This window comes from Brassica rapa, chromosome A02, assembly GCF_000309985.2.
Source record: "Brassica rapa cultivar Chiifu-401-42 chromosome A02, CAAS_Brap_v3.01, whole genome shotgun sequence".
Classification (NCBI taxonomy): domain Eukaryota; kingdom Viridiplantae; phylum Streptophyta; class Magnoliopsida; order Brassicales; family Brassicaceae; genus Brassica; species Brassica rapa.
In genome coordinates this window covers 7,140,460-7,157,073 of record NC_024796.2, presented here as the reverse complement: position 1 = coordinate 7,157,073, position 16,614 = coordinate 7,140,460, and the positions used below count along the sequence as shown (strand labels likewise).

At 30.4% G+C, this 16,614-nt stretch overlaps 2 protein-coding genes and 2 non-coding genes across 4 annotated transcripts; all 4 read left to right on the top strand.

Moving 5' to 3' along the window:
- The first annotated feature begins 12 nt into the window (after positions 1-12).
- Positions 13-5,172, top strand: LOC103851971. Its single transcript, XM_009128848.3, has one exon. The coding sequence runs from the start codon at positions 1,318-1,320 to the stop codon at positions 3,082-3,084; it is 1,767 nt and encodes a 588-aa protein (XP_009127096.2). The 5' UTR covers positions 13-1,317; the 3' UTR covers positions 3,085-5,172.
- Positions 5,173-8,686: 3,514 nt separating this feature from the next.
- Positions 8,687-15,400, top strand: LOC103851970. The gene is made up of 3 exons (XM_009128846.3): positions 8,687-11,391; positions 11,508-11,844; positions 11,925-15,400. The coding sequence occupies exons 1-3, from the start codon at positions 11,169-11,171 to the stop codon at positions 12,376-12,378; spliced, it is 1,014 nt and encodes a 337-aa protein (XP_009127094.2). The 5' UTR covers positions 8,687-11,168; the 3' UTR covers positions 12,379-15,400.
- Positions 9,323-9,394, top strand: TRNAF-GAA. The gene has a single exon. It is a non-coding gene; the product is annotated as a tRNA-Phe (tRNA).
- TRNAF-GAA lies at positions 12,705-12,777 on the top strand. Its single transcript has one exon. It is a non-coding gene; the product is annotated as a tRNA-Phe (tRNA).
- Positions 15,401-16,614: the final 1,214 nt, after the last annotated feature.

Sequence of the window (16,614 nt, the reverse complement as noted above, 5' to 3'; positions counted from 1 at the left end):
TTTTAAAAAATTTCTCTTTTTGTGCTGGAATAAAAATATATTTTGTTCAACTGTTAATTGATTATTATCTTATTTACGAAATATTTCGGAATTTAACTTACTATTTACCCGTGTAAAAATGTGTGTATATTTTGACTTACAAGCATATCTCGCTCTATTTGACCTTTTCCGGTTAAGTGGTTGACTCTTTAGTCATATGAGACAGAGATTAGAAAGTGGGAAATGATCACATGGCCATCTCATCTCTTATGTCTGTTTCCACTTTGGAGTTGTTGTATTTGATTCCAGTTTCTTTGTTTATTTTCTGATGCTTTTGGGACATATTCTATTTTCCAAGATGTAGTGTTCCTGAGAAAACTAAAACAAAAAATTCATTTTAAACAATTATTAATATCTCAAGGGTTCCTTTCAACATGACTTTGGTTGTCATGCGAACCAATCCAAGCATTCGACACAGGCTCGAATCAAGACCGTTTTCGAACTAATTCATTGTTCGGACTGGCCCCTGAAAATAGTTTTCATAATGCTAGCCACTACTCTAGCCTGTTAACAAAAAAAGTACGCTATAAATATATACTTCTAGATATAGCTCAAATTATATTTTATAAACTGCTATTATTTGAAGTTCATGCACTTAATATTGTTTTCGGCATAGGTGGTTAACATTTAACATGGTAAACCGTAACAGATGATAGGTCCATCCAAACTCGAATCAGTGTGATATATTTTTAGGCTAATCCACTATATAACACTAGATACGTTCTTCCGAACTGATCGGATGGACATATCAAAAAAAATCTACAAAACAACTAATTAAGGAAAAATATTTAGACATGATTAAAAGAGGAAATGTAGGAAAGCTTACTAAGACACAGCTGGAGAGTGTCACTACAATGTATGTGAAGATTATATTACCATCTTTCCATAACAATAGAAAATATAATATACAGTATTAATTACTTGGCCTATTAATTGTTATAATATCTTAACATATCAGTTAATAAATATACATGTATATAGTGAGTTTTATAAATTAAATAGTTACTTATCCACACATAAAATAACATGTCAGAAAAACAAAAAATAAAGAGTAAACTCAAATAGTTAGTTAAAGAAACATATCTTTAGAAGAAAAACTATTAATGCATAGTAGTTTGTATGGTTTCATTTTATCCTCGGAGATTGTATACCTTTAAGAGTTAAACAAACAATAATGAATCTTCTGCATAAATAGGGTCTCCTCATGAGGTTGTCTTTGAGAGGAAGATCACTGAGAGGTCTAGTGTCGGATTAGGTGTTGTCCAAACGAAAAAAAGTATGATGAACAATAATAATATTGTCCATATTTGCGACACCTGCAGGCGACAGTTCCCAACCCTTAAGGCCCTATACGGTCACCAAAGAGTCCACACGCGTGAAAGAGAGTTGGAGAGGCAGCTGAAGAGGACGAAGCCAAGCTATCCTCCTGGACAAGGCACTAGTTATGGATTTTCTCCAGGGACACCCTTAGTCACTCACAACCATAACCACCCTACTTTCTCAAATTTTAATCGCCCGGGGATCTCTTTTGGTCCTTTTAAGTCTGGAGGAGGCGGTAACAGCCGTGGCTACCCATTGTTCAATCATGGAAACACCATGGCTCCTCCTGCGAATCCATACCGTTCTCTCACACAGAACACTAGCTATGGTTCTTCTTCAAGAGTTCCCTTACCATCTTTCAGGTATAATAACTCTCTTGGTTCAGCCAATTCCATAGGAAGATTCAGCAACAACAATAGCTCACAAGGTGAATTATCACTTGAGCTCTCTCTTGGTCCATCTAAGTCCATGGGTGACAGCAACAGCAACAGTAGCTCACAAGGTTCATTATCACTTGAACTCTCTCTTGGTCCATCTAAGTCCATGAGTGGCAACAACAATAACAGCAGCGCTTACGCATCTCTTAATTGCGGAGTCACTGGAGGAGGAAACATGTACACGAACATGCCAGTGCGTCCTCGTGTGCCTGGGTACCATTTTTACAGAAATAACCCGATTGATTCAATCACTAGAAACGTTCCTCTCTCTCATCCTCCTCCAACCACGAACACGATGAACAGGCTAGTGCGTCCTCGTGCGTCTCGGTTCCATTTTCACGGTCATAACCCGCTTGACTCAATCATTAGAAACGTTCCTCTCTCTCAGCCTCCTCCAACCATCAATATTCCTGATGATAATAATGTTTCGGGCACTAGCCTCATTGTAAAGGAGAAAGACAAAACCGTGGTGCTTGACGATGATGAGAAAGATGACGTGGTGATTGTAGATCATGATGAGGATCAGCAGGAAGAGGTTGAAGCTAAGAGTTGTGGTCGTGATTCAATCATTAGAAACGTTCCTCTCTCTCAGCCTCCTCCAACCACGAACATGAACAAGCTAGTGCGTCCCCGTGCGTCTCGGTTCCATTTTCACGGCCATAACCCGCTTGATTCAATCATTCAAAACGTTCCTCTCTCTCAACCTCATCCAACCACCAATATTCCTGATGATAATAATGTTTCGGGCACTAGTCTCATTGTAAAGGAGAAAGACACAACCGTGGTGCTTGACGATGATGAGAAAGATAACGTGGTGATTGTAGATCATGATGAGGGTCAGCAGGAAGAGGTTGAAGCTAAGAGTTGTGGTCGTGGCTCAATCATTAGCAACGTTCCTCTCTCTCAGCCTCCTTCAACCACCAATCCTCCTGATGATAATAATGTTTCGGGTTCTAGTCTCATTGCAAATGAGAAAGACAAAACCGTGGTGCTTGAAGATGATGAGAAAGATAACGTGGTGATTGTAGATCATGGTGAGGATCAGCAGGAAGAGGTTGAAGCTAAGAGTTGTGGTCGTGATTCATTTATTAGCAACGTTCCTCTCTCTCAGCCTCCTTCAACCACCAATCTTCCTGATGATAATAATGTTTCGGGCTCTAGTCTCATTACAAAGGAGAAAGACAAAACCGTGGTGCTTGACGATGATGAGACAGATAACGTGGGGATTCTAGATCATGATGAGGATCAGCAGGAAGAGGTTGAAGCTAAGAGTTGTGGTCGTGATTGATTATTTATCATCTTCCCTTTGTGTTTTTTTTTTTTAGTTTTCTATGCATTGTTTAGTATTTGGTATCTCATAACTATTTGAGGCCTTTTTTTTTCTTCACCTCATTCTTCTCACTGAAATTGTTTTCTCGTTTTTTTATCCTCCTTATTGTCACCTTTAGCATTTAATTAATATTTGAATAATTCCTGAATCCAGTTTTTTTCTATGCCTATATCTTATGATTGTTCTAAATTTTCTGCAAATCTATGAAGTCATATTCTAAATATTCAAAGCAAACTTCATCATTTAAATGTTAAAGAGATCCAGCATTTTGCTTGAAATCCTTTCCTCAAGAATACATCAAATATTTGTATTGGTTGTTTACGTTTGCAATGAAAAATTGACAAACAAAGCTATACAAAAAGTAGGAGAAATATTAGGGTCTTCCAACACTGGATGTAAACCACCCTATCCAATGTTTTACACGTTTCATCATCTTTCATGATATTTTGACAGAATGATATAGTAGTTATCTTATTTATCACATTGTGGAAATAAAACATGTGATTAGTCCTATTCACAATTTACATGGAACGCACAATGTGTAGTGAAAGTTAATATCATTTTTTCAGCCACGTTCAAGATTACAAAAGAGAATTGGATCAAAGCAAAATCATACAAGACACCACCGTCAAAAACATACAAGTGGTTTAACCACCTTCATTGACAAAATAGATTGTTGAGCCAAGTAGGGAAGCTTGAATCAACATATGATTGCATATGATCCTCTCGAGTCACACTTTTCGGCCACAAATAAATGCTAGTAGTCGATAACATTATTTACACGACCACCATAATCAAAACAAAATTATACTAGATTTTGACCCGCACAACCGTGCGGGTGTTTCTTTTCATATTATTTACATAAATATTTATTTTTACATCATTTATAGTATATATATTTTAACATAATCATCTCTTTTATGTTTATATGACTCTTTTAGATACAAATTTTTTATAGTTTACATATTAGTCCATCAATTAATTGTTTTAAACCATTACATGTATATGTGGCTTTTATTATATATTTATTTTATTAGATTTGTGAACTAATATATGCAAAATTAAAAAAAAACATTTGTATTTATCTCATATATTATTGAAATCAATTATTTACCAGTAATTTTTTAATTAAAAATATAAGTAACAAAAATAAATAACTTATTATTTAGTAATTTTATTTGTATTTATAAATTTTAAAATATTCATCTACACTAATACTTAAACATTATCACTATTGAATATTTAACAAAAAACACTGATATATGTTTCTAATATGTTAAATGGAAAGCTTTTCATGTATAATCTACATACAATTCATGGTGAGATGAAAGTATTTTCTAGTAACTACCGATGGACTCCATCAACTTAATCGTTTGTTTGTATTTAAGTCATGAAAGTAATAATATGCAAGGTGTTCAAAAAATCAACAATATGCAAAACTTCTTTTGGTTGTGCCTAAAATATACAAAACTTCTTGAAGATTTGTTTTTTTAATATTTAAATCTAAAACTGATGCTCTCTCTCCAACATGATCAGTCTTTGGAAGAGGCAAAGATAACACAACTGTAGTCACTTGTAGGAGAAAACTCTTTCAGACTCTGATGATGATGAGATTAATACAACATTATTTTCTTTTGGCAAGGACTCCCTGTAAAAAGAAAAAGAATCACAATAATATAATCATTAATCAACAAAAACAATGGAAACAAAAAGCAAACAAAATCTCTCTCAAAGAAAAAAGTAAAAAAATGAACTGAACTTGCCCACCGTCCGAGTATCTTCCATCATAGCTATTGAAACGTTAAGACCTATCTTCTTACATTACATGAATCTAGCACAATCTTTTCTCCTCAGGTTTGATCATGGCAATTTGTCACTAATGTTCTACACGAAACACAAAAGTTAAAACAATCACTAAGATAACACCTAAAATCCAGACAAACTCGTTGAATGAAAATAGTTCATGAGCAATCATAAAATGAATACTCACCCAGAAATCAAACCGACATTCAACTAATATGATGTGAAATATATATTATCTCGAGATAAAAAGTGGACATGAGTTTGGTTCACTTAATTTTGTTTGAATCTTGGATTAAGATCTATGGTAAAGAGAAGAGTTTACCCTTAAAGGGAACACATAAATCCATTTACCCACAGCCATCAACAAAGCAAATCCAGCTTCGTTCTGTGTTCCCAAGCTGCTTCTCATGTTTCATGTAAACCTCGAGCGTTGACCCTTCACTAATCATCAACCTCTCTCGCTTACATTTCCTATGTTTCACACTGACACCTTTGTTTTAGATAACATGAGCCATGTTCTCTAATCTGAATGCCAAGAATGAAAAATCATAAACCCTTAACCCTCTTCTATAAAGAACTCGTGAACCTTAATTTCAACTCATAATTACTCATATTCCAAAGGAGAAATCATAAACGCTAATTTCAAGTGAATTTCAAACCCTATCTTTCAATCAGTGAAAGGAGAATCATAGAAGGAGAAGCGATGATTACCTGGAAGATTGCCGTGAAGGAGGAAGCTGAAGAGTGGATTTATGAGCCGGCTTAGAGTTATGGAACGGGTTTTTGATGATCGGATGTCGGGAGACATTCATGATGCTAAGATTTTGCATCCTTTGAAGAATCTCTTTGATCCTCACTTCAATTTATGGATTAGGGTTTGGTTTGGGCATAATAGCTCATGTTGATTTTCTCATAGAAACCATGGTGATGATAAAGATTTCCACTGATTCTTAGATTCTATAGATCTCTCTCGTCGACGTCTGTGCTCACGATATAATGTTTGGATTGATGGTAAGGTAAAGAAAATCAAATGTTTAATCTATACTAAGGTTTAAATTTGATATATTTTTAGATGAAACAAAAATACGTTTATTTAAATTCCTAGATGGTCCAACTAAAAAAAAATCACACGTGAATCAATGTTGTGACTTCTGTTTTAATATATAAGACTAGATTTCCATCCGCACAACCGTGCAGGTATATATTTTCACATTTATATATATATATATATATGTTTTACATAATTATTATATATTTTTAATGTTACTCACATATTTAAATGTTTGTATTATTATACCAAATATAATAATTTTATAGTTTTCATGCTGTAAATTAAAATCATCACATATACATGTTGCTTATTATATATTTGTCCTATTGAATTTGCGTTTGATTACTAAAATAAATTTTTAATGCATGAAACAACATATATTAAAACAATTGTGTATTTAATTTATTATAATCAGGATCCGTAATTCAAATCGCTAGATTTTTTTAGTAATTTTTTAATGTTTATTAATTTTATATAATAAATTACCGTATATTAAAAAGTTTAAGATAAGTTAAATTTTTATACATGTATTATATAGTTTACTAATATTAACCCGTTCTACCAACATATTATACTTTTAGCATAAATATTTTATATTTATAAAAATTAAATATGTTAACTTATCAATTTAAAATAATTTTATCATATTTTGTTCAATATAAAGTTTTTATTTTAAAATGATAGATATTATTATAAAATTGATAAAATATGATATAGTTTTATTCTTTTAGTAACTTTTCATTGCTAATTACAAAATTAGTTGAAAATATTTATATTCAATTTATGACAATTAAGATCTTATTATAATCTTTTTCAAGAGATTTGTTAACAGCATCTAGGATTCAAATAATTAAAAGATATATAAGATATTATGATTAAAGTAGTTAAAAATAGTATATATATTAGCATTAGTGATATATATTTAATAGAAAATTTAAATGATGGTCCAAATAAAATATCACTCATCAAAAAATCATGATTTTTATTTTATTAGAAAACAAATTTGAAAAAAATAAAATAGAAATAAATATTTATTTCTAACAAAATCTTTAAAAATTATTAGTAAATGTATTTTTGAAATTAATTAATTTCATTTTATTTAAATTTTCGTTTATAAACCAAAACTGTATTCAATTTTAATTTCTAATTATATTTTATGATAATTTAAATTAAAACTAACTAATTTTCGAAAGTAAATTTAAAAAGATTCTAAGAAGATTTTAAAAAGATTTTGTTAGAACATTTTAAATATATTCATTTGTATTTCAAGTAAAAAGATAAAGATATTAAAAGATATAATAATGGACTTAAGTAAAATATGATATTTTCTAAGAATGGTCCAATCTAAAAAATCATACATGAAAATAAGTCATGACTTCTGTTTTAATATATTAGATATAGAAACTCTTGTATAACAGACCAAATTATCAATCTTATGCTTCACAACACAATTTGGGTCCATTTTTCAACTAAACTGTATTTTTTATTGAGAATTCGGCTAAAAAAAACACGAACTTTTCACGAATTGCCAAAAAAAACCTGTACTCGAGTCTGGCCAAAAAAATCATTTACTTTTATTGACTTTTTTAGTTTATTAATAAACTTAAGATTGACTTGCCAATTTAGCACGCCGTAAACTCACAGTTAACACAGTGTTAACTAGAAGTTAAATGTTGGCGTTAAGTGAAACGACGTCGTTTCATCTCATTTGAAAACGACGTCGTTTTACATGATTTGAATTTAAAAATATGTAAACCCCTGGATTCGAACCCAGGTTGATTGGTAAAAAGGCAAGGTATTTTACCACTAGGCTACTGGCACTTTCAATGTACTTACTAACATGTTTACTTTTATTTGGTACATATTAAATATAAAATATTCTCTAAAAACTTAAAAAGATCTTTAAAATTCCAAAAAATTGAAAAATAAGAAATTTTTTATAAAATTAACTTTAAAATTTAAATTGAAAATAAAATTTATTTTTCTTTTTAAAAAATAAAAACTCTTCCAAAATTTTCTAAAAAATTAAAACGATCTTTAAATTCCAAAAAATTGAAAAAAATAAAGAAATTTTTTATAAAATTAATTTTGAAATTAAAATTGAAAATAAAATTTTATTTTTCTTTCAAAAAAATAAAATTTTATTTTTCTTAAAAAAAAATAAAAAATCTTCCAAAATTTTCATAAAATTAATTTTGAATTAAAAAAATTGAAACTTTTGGAAGATTTTTTATTTTTTGAAAAGAAAAAATAAAATTTTATTTTCTATTTTAATTTCAAAATTAATTTTATAAAATATTTCTTTGTTTTTTCAATTTTTTGGAATTTAAAGATCTTTTTAAGTTTTTAGAAAATTTTGGAAGAGTTTTTATTTTTATAAAAGAAAAATAAAATTTTCTTTTTAATTTTAATTTCTAAATTAATTTTATAAAAATCTTTTTTTTTTAATTTTTTGGAATTTTAAAGATCTTATTAAGTTTTTAGAGAATTTTTTATATTTAATATGTACCAAATAAAAGTAAACATGTTAGTAAGTACATTGAAAATATCAGTAGCCCAGTGGTAAAATACCTTGCCATTTGACCAACCAACCTGGGTTTGAATCCAGGGGTCTACATATTTTTAATTTCAAATCATGTAAAACGACGTCGTTTTCAAATGAGTTAAAAACGACGTCGTTTCACTTAACGCCAACAATAAACGACGTCAAATATTTCTGTGAAATTTGCTGACGGCGTGCTAAATTGGCAAGTCAGCGAAAACATCTAAATTAATTATAAAGTCAATGAAAATTTGGTGTTTTTTTGGTCAGTCCATAAGTTCATGTTTCTTTTGGCAATTCGTGCAAAGTTGAGGGTTTTTTTGGCCGAATTCTCATTTCGTGCAAACAATAGTTTGTTAAATATTTCACCTAAAATGTCATGGAGCATGCATAAATTTTACGAAATGAGTCTTGTGATACTTAGCATAAGACCAAATCGAAAAGTCTGAATAACACTCTATTGTTTAAAGAAATTGATGAGTATAACAAACTCTCTATTCTGAATTAAATTACCTATCAAAAACTTTTGATACTTAGAATAGATGAGTCTTTTTATCTTTACGAAATGAGTCTTATTCTAATATAAAGTGTAGGTTAACTACAAATTTTCCTTAAACAATGGTCAATGCCATGTTTTGATGAATAATTTGTCTATTTGTGTTGATAAAGCATTTGGTTAAAAATTCACAAAAGATATGTAAATTGTTTTCTCATGTATGTAATGTTTGTGTTTTGGTCAATTATGTAGTTGTGCTTTGGTTGATTGAATTATATTATTGTGTTTGAAATTATTTGTCATTGCGGGGATAGCTCAGTTGGGAGAGCGTCAGACTGAAGATCTTAAGGTCGTGTGTTCGATCACGCTCCCCGCATTGTTGTTTATTTGTTTTCTTGGAGCAAAATCATGACATGCTCTGGAAGTTACCGTCTCCACTTCCTTGTAAATATGTGCTAACATCAAGTCTCATGTGTTCTGTGGTTATAACTCTGAATCATCAACTACAACTGCTTTTAGGTTTGTCGTATTTATTAGCAAAACCTCCAAATATAAAACATTAATACTTTGGTTAATAATTTAGTTAAACGCTCTTCGAGGGAGATATTTATCAAGTGTGTGAGTTGCAAGTACATCCTAGAAAACACTATTTGTTTGAAGAAGGCGGCACTCTGCTCAGAATCTACAGCGAAACATGGGATTTGAAGGAGCTAAAATGTGTAGCCAAAGGTTCTATGACATGTCAGCTTATACTCGCACTGAACAAAGTAAAAATGCAGGTGCAGTAGCTAACATATATTTGATTTGAAAGTTTTGTAACCAGACAGACAATGCATCATAGTTCATGAATTGTATATCCGCAACTAGGTCTAAGTCAAAGTGTCCACTATAAGTTTGCAAGCTATCTCTTTAGTTGAATCTGTAACGATTACAACCATGATACAATCAGGGGAGAATATACATGGACAAAGGGCGGGGGAGTTGCCCACCATGACTTTTAAAATTTCAACGTATTTTCTTTAAATTTTAGTGAATGCCCCTATGTATATACAATACTTTGTTAATAAATTTTATGTTTGCTCCGGAACAAAATAATTTCTAGATTCGTCACTGATTTTAATTTAGAATCTCTCAAAACGGAGTCTCTACAATCCCATGTAAATTTGCAGAACTAATTCCTCACAATTCACAAACTCTTGGCGTTTTTATTCTCAACGATACAATTCACAGCATCCCTCTCCCCTATAAGGCTATAACCTATCAGTCCAACAAGGATGTCCCTTTCATGGTGTTATATAATAACCAAACATTTATTTGATTCATTCCCAACTGATTCGTATTTTCCATTCGCATATGATTGCTGGCTTCAGGTAACACACAGATTATGGGTATGAATGGTGACTAAGGAACGACGAGGAACAAATGCATTCCCTAACATTCCTTAAAAAAATCATCATTCATAAGGAATAATTTTTTCTTCTCATTCCCTACCATTCCTTTTTTTGTAGAGAAATAAAGAGTAAATTAATTCCTTGTTAAATATGGGATGGAACAACCATTCACTTTCATTCCTTCAATTATATTCCTCTCCATTCCTTTTCTATTCGTTCCTCTTGTTTCCAGAATGGTCACCAGTCGGACCCATATAATACATACTCAACAAAATGCATTTGTCCCTTTTATTAATACCGAGAAATGATCATTCTACTCTCTTTTCTAACATGTATATAACTTATATTGCTTGGGCTTCCACGATCCCAACACTTTTGTTTATTTTTAACAAATATTACTTCTTTTTCTTACCTTTAAGAATAGAAATATTCAGATTATTATGCACTTCTGTCTTCATTACAAAATTAATCTTAATTAAACGATGCTTAAATTGGAAAAATAGTCACACTTTTACTTTGAAACGAAGTAAAAAGAAAACACGTTAAGTGCAATTGTTGATGGTGTCACCGCCAAGTTCGTCCAAAGGCACACCCCTTCCCCAACATGGACCTCAATAATCAATTAACATCATAGCCCCTTTATTAAGCAAGCATTTGACTTTTTACTCCTATAAATCCCCAATCAAAATTCAATTCTCATCATCACAAACACAATCAACTCTCTCTCCTTCTCTACTCAAAAACCAAAAGGATACAAACATGGAAATCTCAAAAACCCTTTTGCTAGTGGTTTCTCTTGTGGCTGCAACTTGTTTCTTGCAAGCCAGGGCAGCTGGAGTTTACTGTAGCAACCCTTACTCTAAATGTTACCGCAAGTACATTGAATGTCCAGAGGAATGTCCAAGCACAACTGCTATGAACTCCAAGTACAAAGTTTGCTATGCCGATTGTGATAAACGCCCTTGCACATCCCAATGCCGCAGTAAGTTTTTTTGATTGCTTGTAATACAAGTTTCCACATTCTCCATGTTCTTGTGCACTCTATATTGCATTTTTCAAGTGATAATGAATCATATTCATATGACTTTTGTTGTATAGTGCGGAAACCGAACTGCAACAGACCTGGATCAGCTTGTTATGACCCTAGGTTCATTGGAGGAGACGGCATTGTGTTCTACTTCCATGGAAAGAGCAATGAAGAATTCAGCCTCGTCTCTGACTCTGACCTTCAGATCAATGGTAGGTTCATTGGCCACAGACCCGCTGGTCGTGCCAGAGACTTCACATGGATCCAAGCTCTCGGGTTCCTCTTCAACTCCCACAAATTCTCTCTTGAAGCCGCCAAAACCGCTACATGGGACAACGAAGTCGACCATCTCAAGTTCACTTTCGATGGCCAAGACTTATCTGTCCCGGAAGAAACTCTCTCCACCTGGTTAGTACTCAAAACAAAAAGTCAGTTTGAATATATTTTTTCAAAATTCTTGAAATCAATATTGCAATCTTTAAAAACAGGTACTCACCAAACAAGGACATCAAGATCGAGAGAGTGACTTCGAGAAACAGCGTGATCGTGACAATCAAAGACAAAGCCGAGATCATGGTCAACGTGGTTCCAGTGACGAAAGAAGACGACAGGATCCACAGCTACAAAGTACCATCAGATGACTGCTTTGCACATCTCGAGGTTCAGTTCAAGTTCTTCAACCTTTCACCAAAGGTCGATGGAATCTTGGGACGAACCTACAAACCTGATTTCCAGAACCCTGCTAAGCCTGGGGTTGCAATGCCAGTGGTTGGTGGTGAAGACAGCTTCAAGACCTCATCTCTCCTCTCCAATGACTGTAAAACTTGCATTTTCTCTGAATCACAGACGGAGATTGAGTCCGTTAAGTCAGAGATTGAATATGCAGCGTTGGATTGCACCCGTGGAGCGTCTTCTGGATACGGAATCGTGTGCAGGAAGTAAGGAAGTCGTATAAAAACTTTGCTTACAAGAAGAATAAGGCCAGAGAGCAGTAGCTTCTGCTGGATATCTTACAAAGTAAAATAATTGTCATGAAAAGATGTTATATGTACTTGATATTTACTACTTTGAAATGCGTTTTCTATTGTATCATCCACCATGTATTCTATTTTGTATAATTGTATTAACTTAATCATTATTAATAATATATATTACTATTAGAAATTGCTTAATTATCAACAAGTTCAGGTAGAAGAAAGAGACAAATATTGTTGAAGAGTTGCAGACGAACGCATGATTCATTATAACTAATTCAACAATAATCAATAGCGGGGATAGCTCAGTTGGGAGAGCGTCAGACTGAAGATCTGAAGGTCGCGTGTTCGATCCACGCTCACCGCATTATTTATATTTTTATTTGTCGCTTTAACGTGTCATGCGTGCGGTGCTAGGTGTTCTTCTTCTGTTCTATATCGATTATGTGCCTCCGATTTAGTTTTCTGGCAGAACATGTATCATAGCTTAGTTTTATTGTTGTCATATAAAAAAAGATTTCTAATCTGTTGGGAGAGCGTGAAGATTTGAAAGTCGTGTGTTGTTCGATCCATGCTCACCGCATTATTTTCCTTTTTATTTATCACCTAAACGTGTCACCGGTGTGTACTCAAAGTCTAAAACGAAGTAGTTGTCGCCCTGCAGTGATAAATAAATCCAAAGAATTTACACAATTAAACAAGCTTGCACGCGGTGCTAATTGTTCCTCTTCTGTTCTATATCGATTATGTATCTCCGATTTGGTTTTCTGAACCGGCATAACATGTATCATAGCTTAGTTTTATTGTTGTCATATATATAAAAAAAGATTTCTAATCTGTTTAGAAAAAATAATACTCCCCCTATATTACATAATAAATCACATCCATTTTAAAATGTGAAACTAAGTCACGTGAATGAACTAGTCTTTAACTATGTGTTTTACTCCAAAGTCTATTAAAAGCTAATAAGAAATACAAAATTAAAATCATGAAACTATATAGACATTATCATAAGAAAAATTTAAAATTAAAATAATAATTTAGTACTGTAATCATTTCAGTGCAATAAATATTTGATATCGAAAACAAATGCGATCAAAATAATTTTGGAGATACTCATCTTCGTAGGTTATTATCTAAATTGTTTTGAGTGTTGTATTAAATTGATATATATATATATATATATATATATATATATTTTTTGATGGCATTAAATTGATATATATATAAATATATAATAGCATAGACTTACGTTAAGGACTTTGGTATAAAATCTTTAAACTAATTTTCATACATTTTAGACAAAATAATGAAAAATGATTTCTTACCTATTTATGTATGAACATATGTTTGCATTTGTTTTTTTCTTTCAAATTACCCTATCAAGATATAAATTTTTTTTTTGAAACTGATGTTGCAGACAGTAAGGATATTATTTTTTCATTATTTCTTTGGGCTAACTAATTTTGTTAACATTAATCGATATGACGAAGAAAATAATATTTACAATATTTTCTAATTAAATTATTTTATATAAATTTATATATTGAAAATAATGTTTCCATTGTCAATGTAACAATTACTCACGAGTTTAATTTGTGATTTTTGTAAGAAACATATTTCATTCAAAATTTTAAATTGGAAGAATAGTTTTATTTTTATCGTATCTTGATACATTATGAATTATTATAGAGGATGATATATTCCTATCTTTGATCCAATCTTTTAACCAACTATATTGTTATTTTCCCTTATAATAGCAACACACACATGTGACAAATTGCATAATTTTACATGGAACGTGAAAACTTGTACATCACTTCTATCAGTTTTTTATAGTAAAATCATTGATAAGTATTTATATTATACAAAAAATCAGGTAACATATATATAATTAGTGGCATAACCTAAAATAAATAACTAAAGAGTATTGTAATATTTAATCTTATATTAGACTAAAAAAACGTCTACACTTTTGGTTCTACTTATATATACAATTAATTTCATACCTAAGATCTTTTATACATAATAATCAGGATACTATTTTTTAATATTCGTTATGATAATTATATATGTGTGTATAACTAATTTTATTTCTTATGTAACCAGTAAATAGAAAGCAAATATAAGTTTTAGAATAAAATAACCGGGTAGTTGAGAATTTTGGTAAATAAGGAGATAAATATGAAACAACTCTTTGATTGATTAATGTATCAAATGCAAAGTACAAGAAAGAAGAAATTAGCCATAATCAATTAATATATGCTAAATATCTAATTCTTGTTCTTAATCTTTTCTCTCTTTCTCTTTTTCTTTTGTAGTTGTGTTTCCCCTTCCTCTCTTGTATAATTGAATTTAATGTATACTATATTAGATAATATTGATCTGATAAAAACTAAAAGGTGTTCAACTGCAAGATAAAGTTAACAACAATTCTTGAAAATGATATCCTAAGTATTCTATTATTTAATAGAAAATTATCTCGACAACCAACTGAAAACAACATAATCATAGCCTTTTCGCTAGCAGCAAACAAATTCGTACACGATAAAATTCTTTTTTTTTTACACGATAAAATTTTAGATGTACAAAACATACCAACCTTATTATTACGTGTATATGAAAACTTGCTTGACCTACAATATACTTATTTTAATTTTCTATTTCTCTTATTGTGTATTACATTATATAATTTTTCTAATTTGACCAATATTTTTTTTGAGTTTACACAAATTAACTTCAGTTCGATGATGCTTTCATATACCACTGGTAACATAGTCTTACATCATAAAATAAATATAACATCTAATAATATTATTTTATTACTTAATTTTGTTTTTTGAAATACAACAACAGATGTCAGAAAAACATTTTCCAATTAACTGAAAGCTCATAGCTCCACAAAACCTCTCGCATTTGTCTTCGTCGTGATTACATGCTTTGTAACATTTTTTATACTCATGCTTAACTCCAAAATCTATTCAAAATAATAAAAAATACAATATTAAAATCATGAAATTATATAGAAATTACCACAAGAAAAATTAAAATTTTAAATAATAATTTAGTACCTGTAATTATATCGGCGCAAAGAACATTTGATAACACGAATAAGATAGCAAAAACAAATGCGATCAATATATTTTTGGAGATACCCATCTTTTTTTATTATTGTTTTGAGTTTTTCATTTTACTTTCAATCGTTATATATAATAGCAGAAAACTTAATTAAATGATTTTTTTGGTATAAATCTTTAAATTAATTTTCGTAGATTTTAGTCAAAATAATGTAAAAATGATTTCTTACCTATTCATGTATGAACATATGTTTGCATTTGATTTTTTTTTCTTCAAATTACCCTATCAAGATATAATTAATAACTTTTCATTATTTCTTCGGGCTAAACTTTTTTGTTAACATTAATTGATATAACTAAGAAAATAATAATTACAATATTTTCTCATTAAAGTATTTTATATAAATTTATATATTCAAAATTTATTTTTGATGTAACAATTACTTACGAGTTTAATTTGTAAATTTTAATAAGAAAAATATTTCATTCAAAAATTTGAATTCGAAGTAAATCATTTTATTTTTATCGTATTATGAATTACTTTTAGAGAATGAGATATTCCTATCGTTGATCCAATCTCTTAACCAACTATATTATCATTTTCCCTTATAATATCAACACACATGTGACAAACTGCATAATGTAACATGGAATGTGAACACTTGTACATCACTTAGTAAAATCATTGATAAGTATTATATTATACAGAAAAAATCAGGTAACATATATAAAATTAGTGGCATAACCTATAATTATATAACTAATGAGTATTGTAATCTTTAATCTTATATTAGACTAAAATAGCAAAAGAAAAAGTCTACACCTTTGGTTTTACTTTAATATATATATAATTAATTAATTAATTCCATACCTAATATCATTTATAATAATAATCAGAATACTATTTTGTAATATTCATTTATTATAATTATATGTGTGAATTTTTCGAAAAAAATAACCAGGTAGTTGAGAATTTTAGAAAACAAGGAAATACAATAATAGCATAAACTTATGTAAAGGACTTTTTGGTATAAAATCTTTAAATTAATTTTCTTAGATTTTAGTCCAAATAATGTTAAAATAATTTATTGCCCTGTTATGTATGAACATATGTTTGCATTTTACTC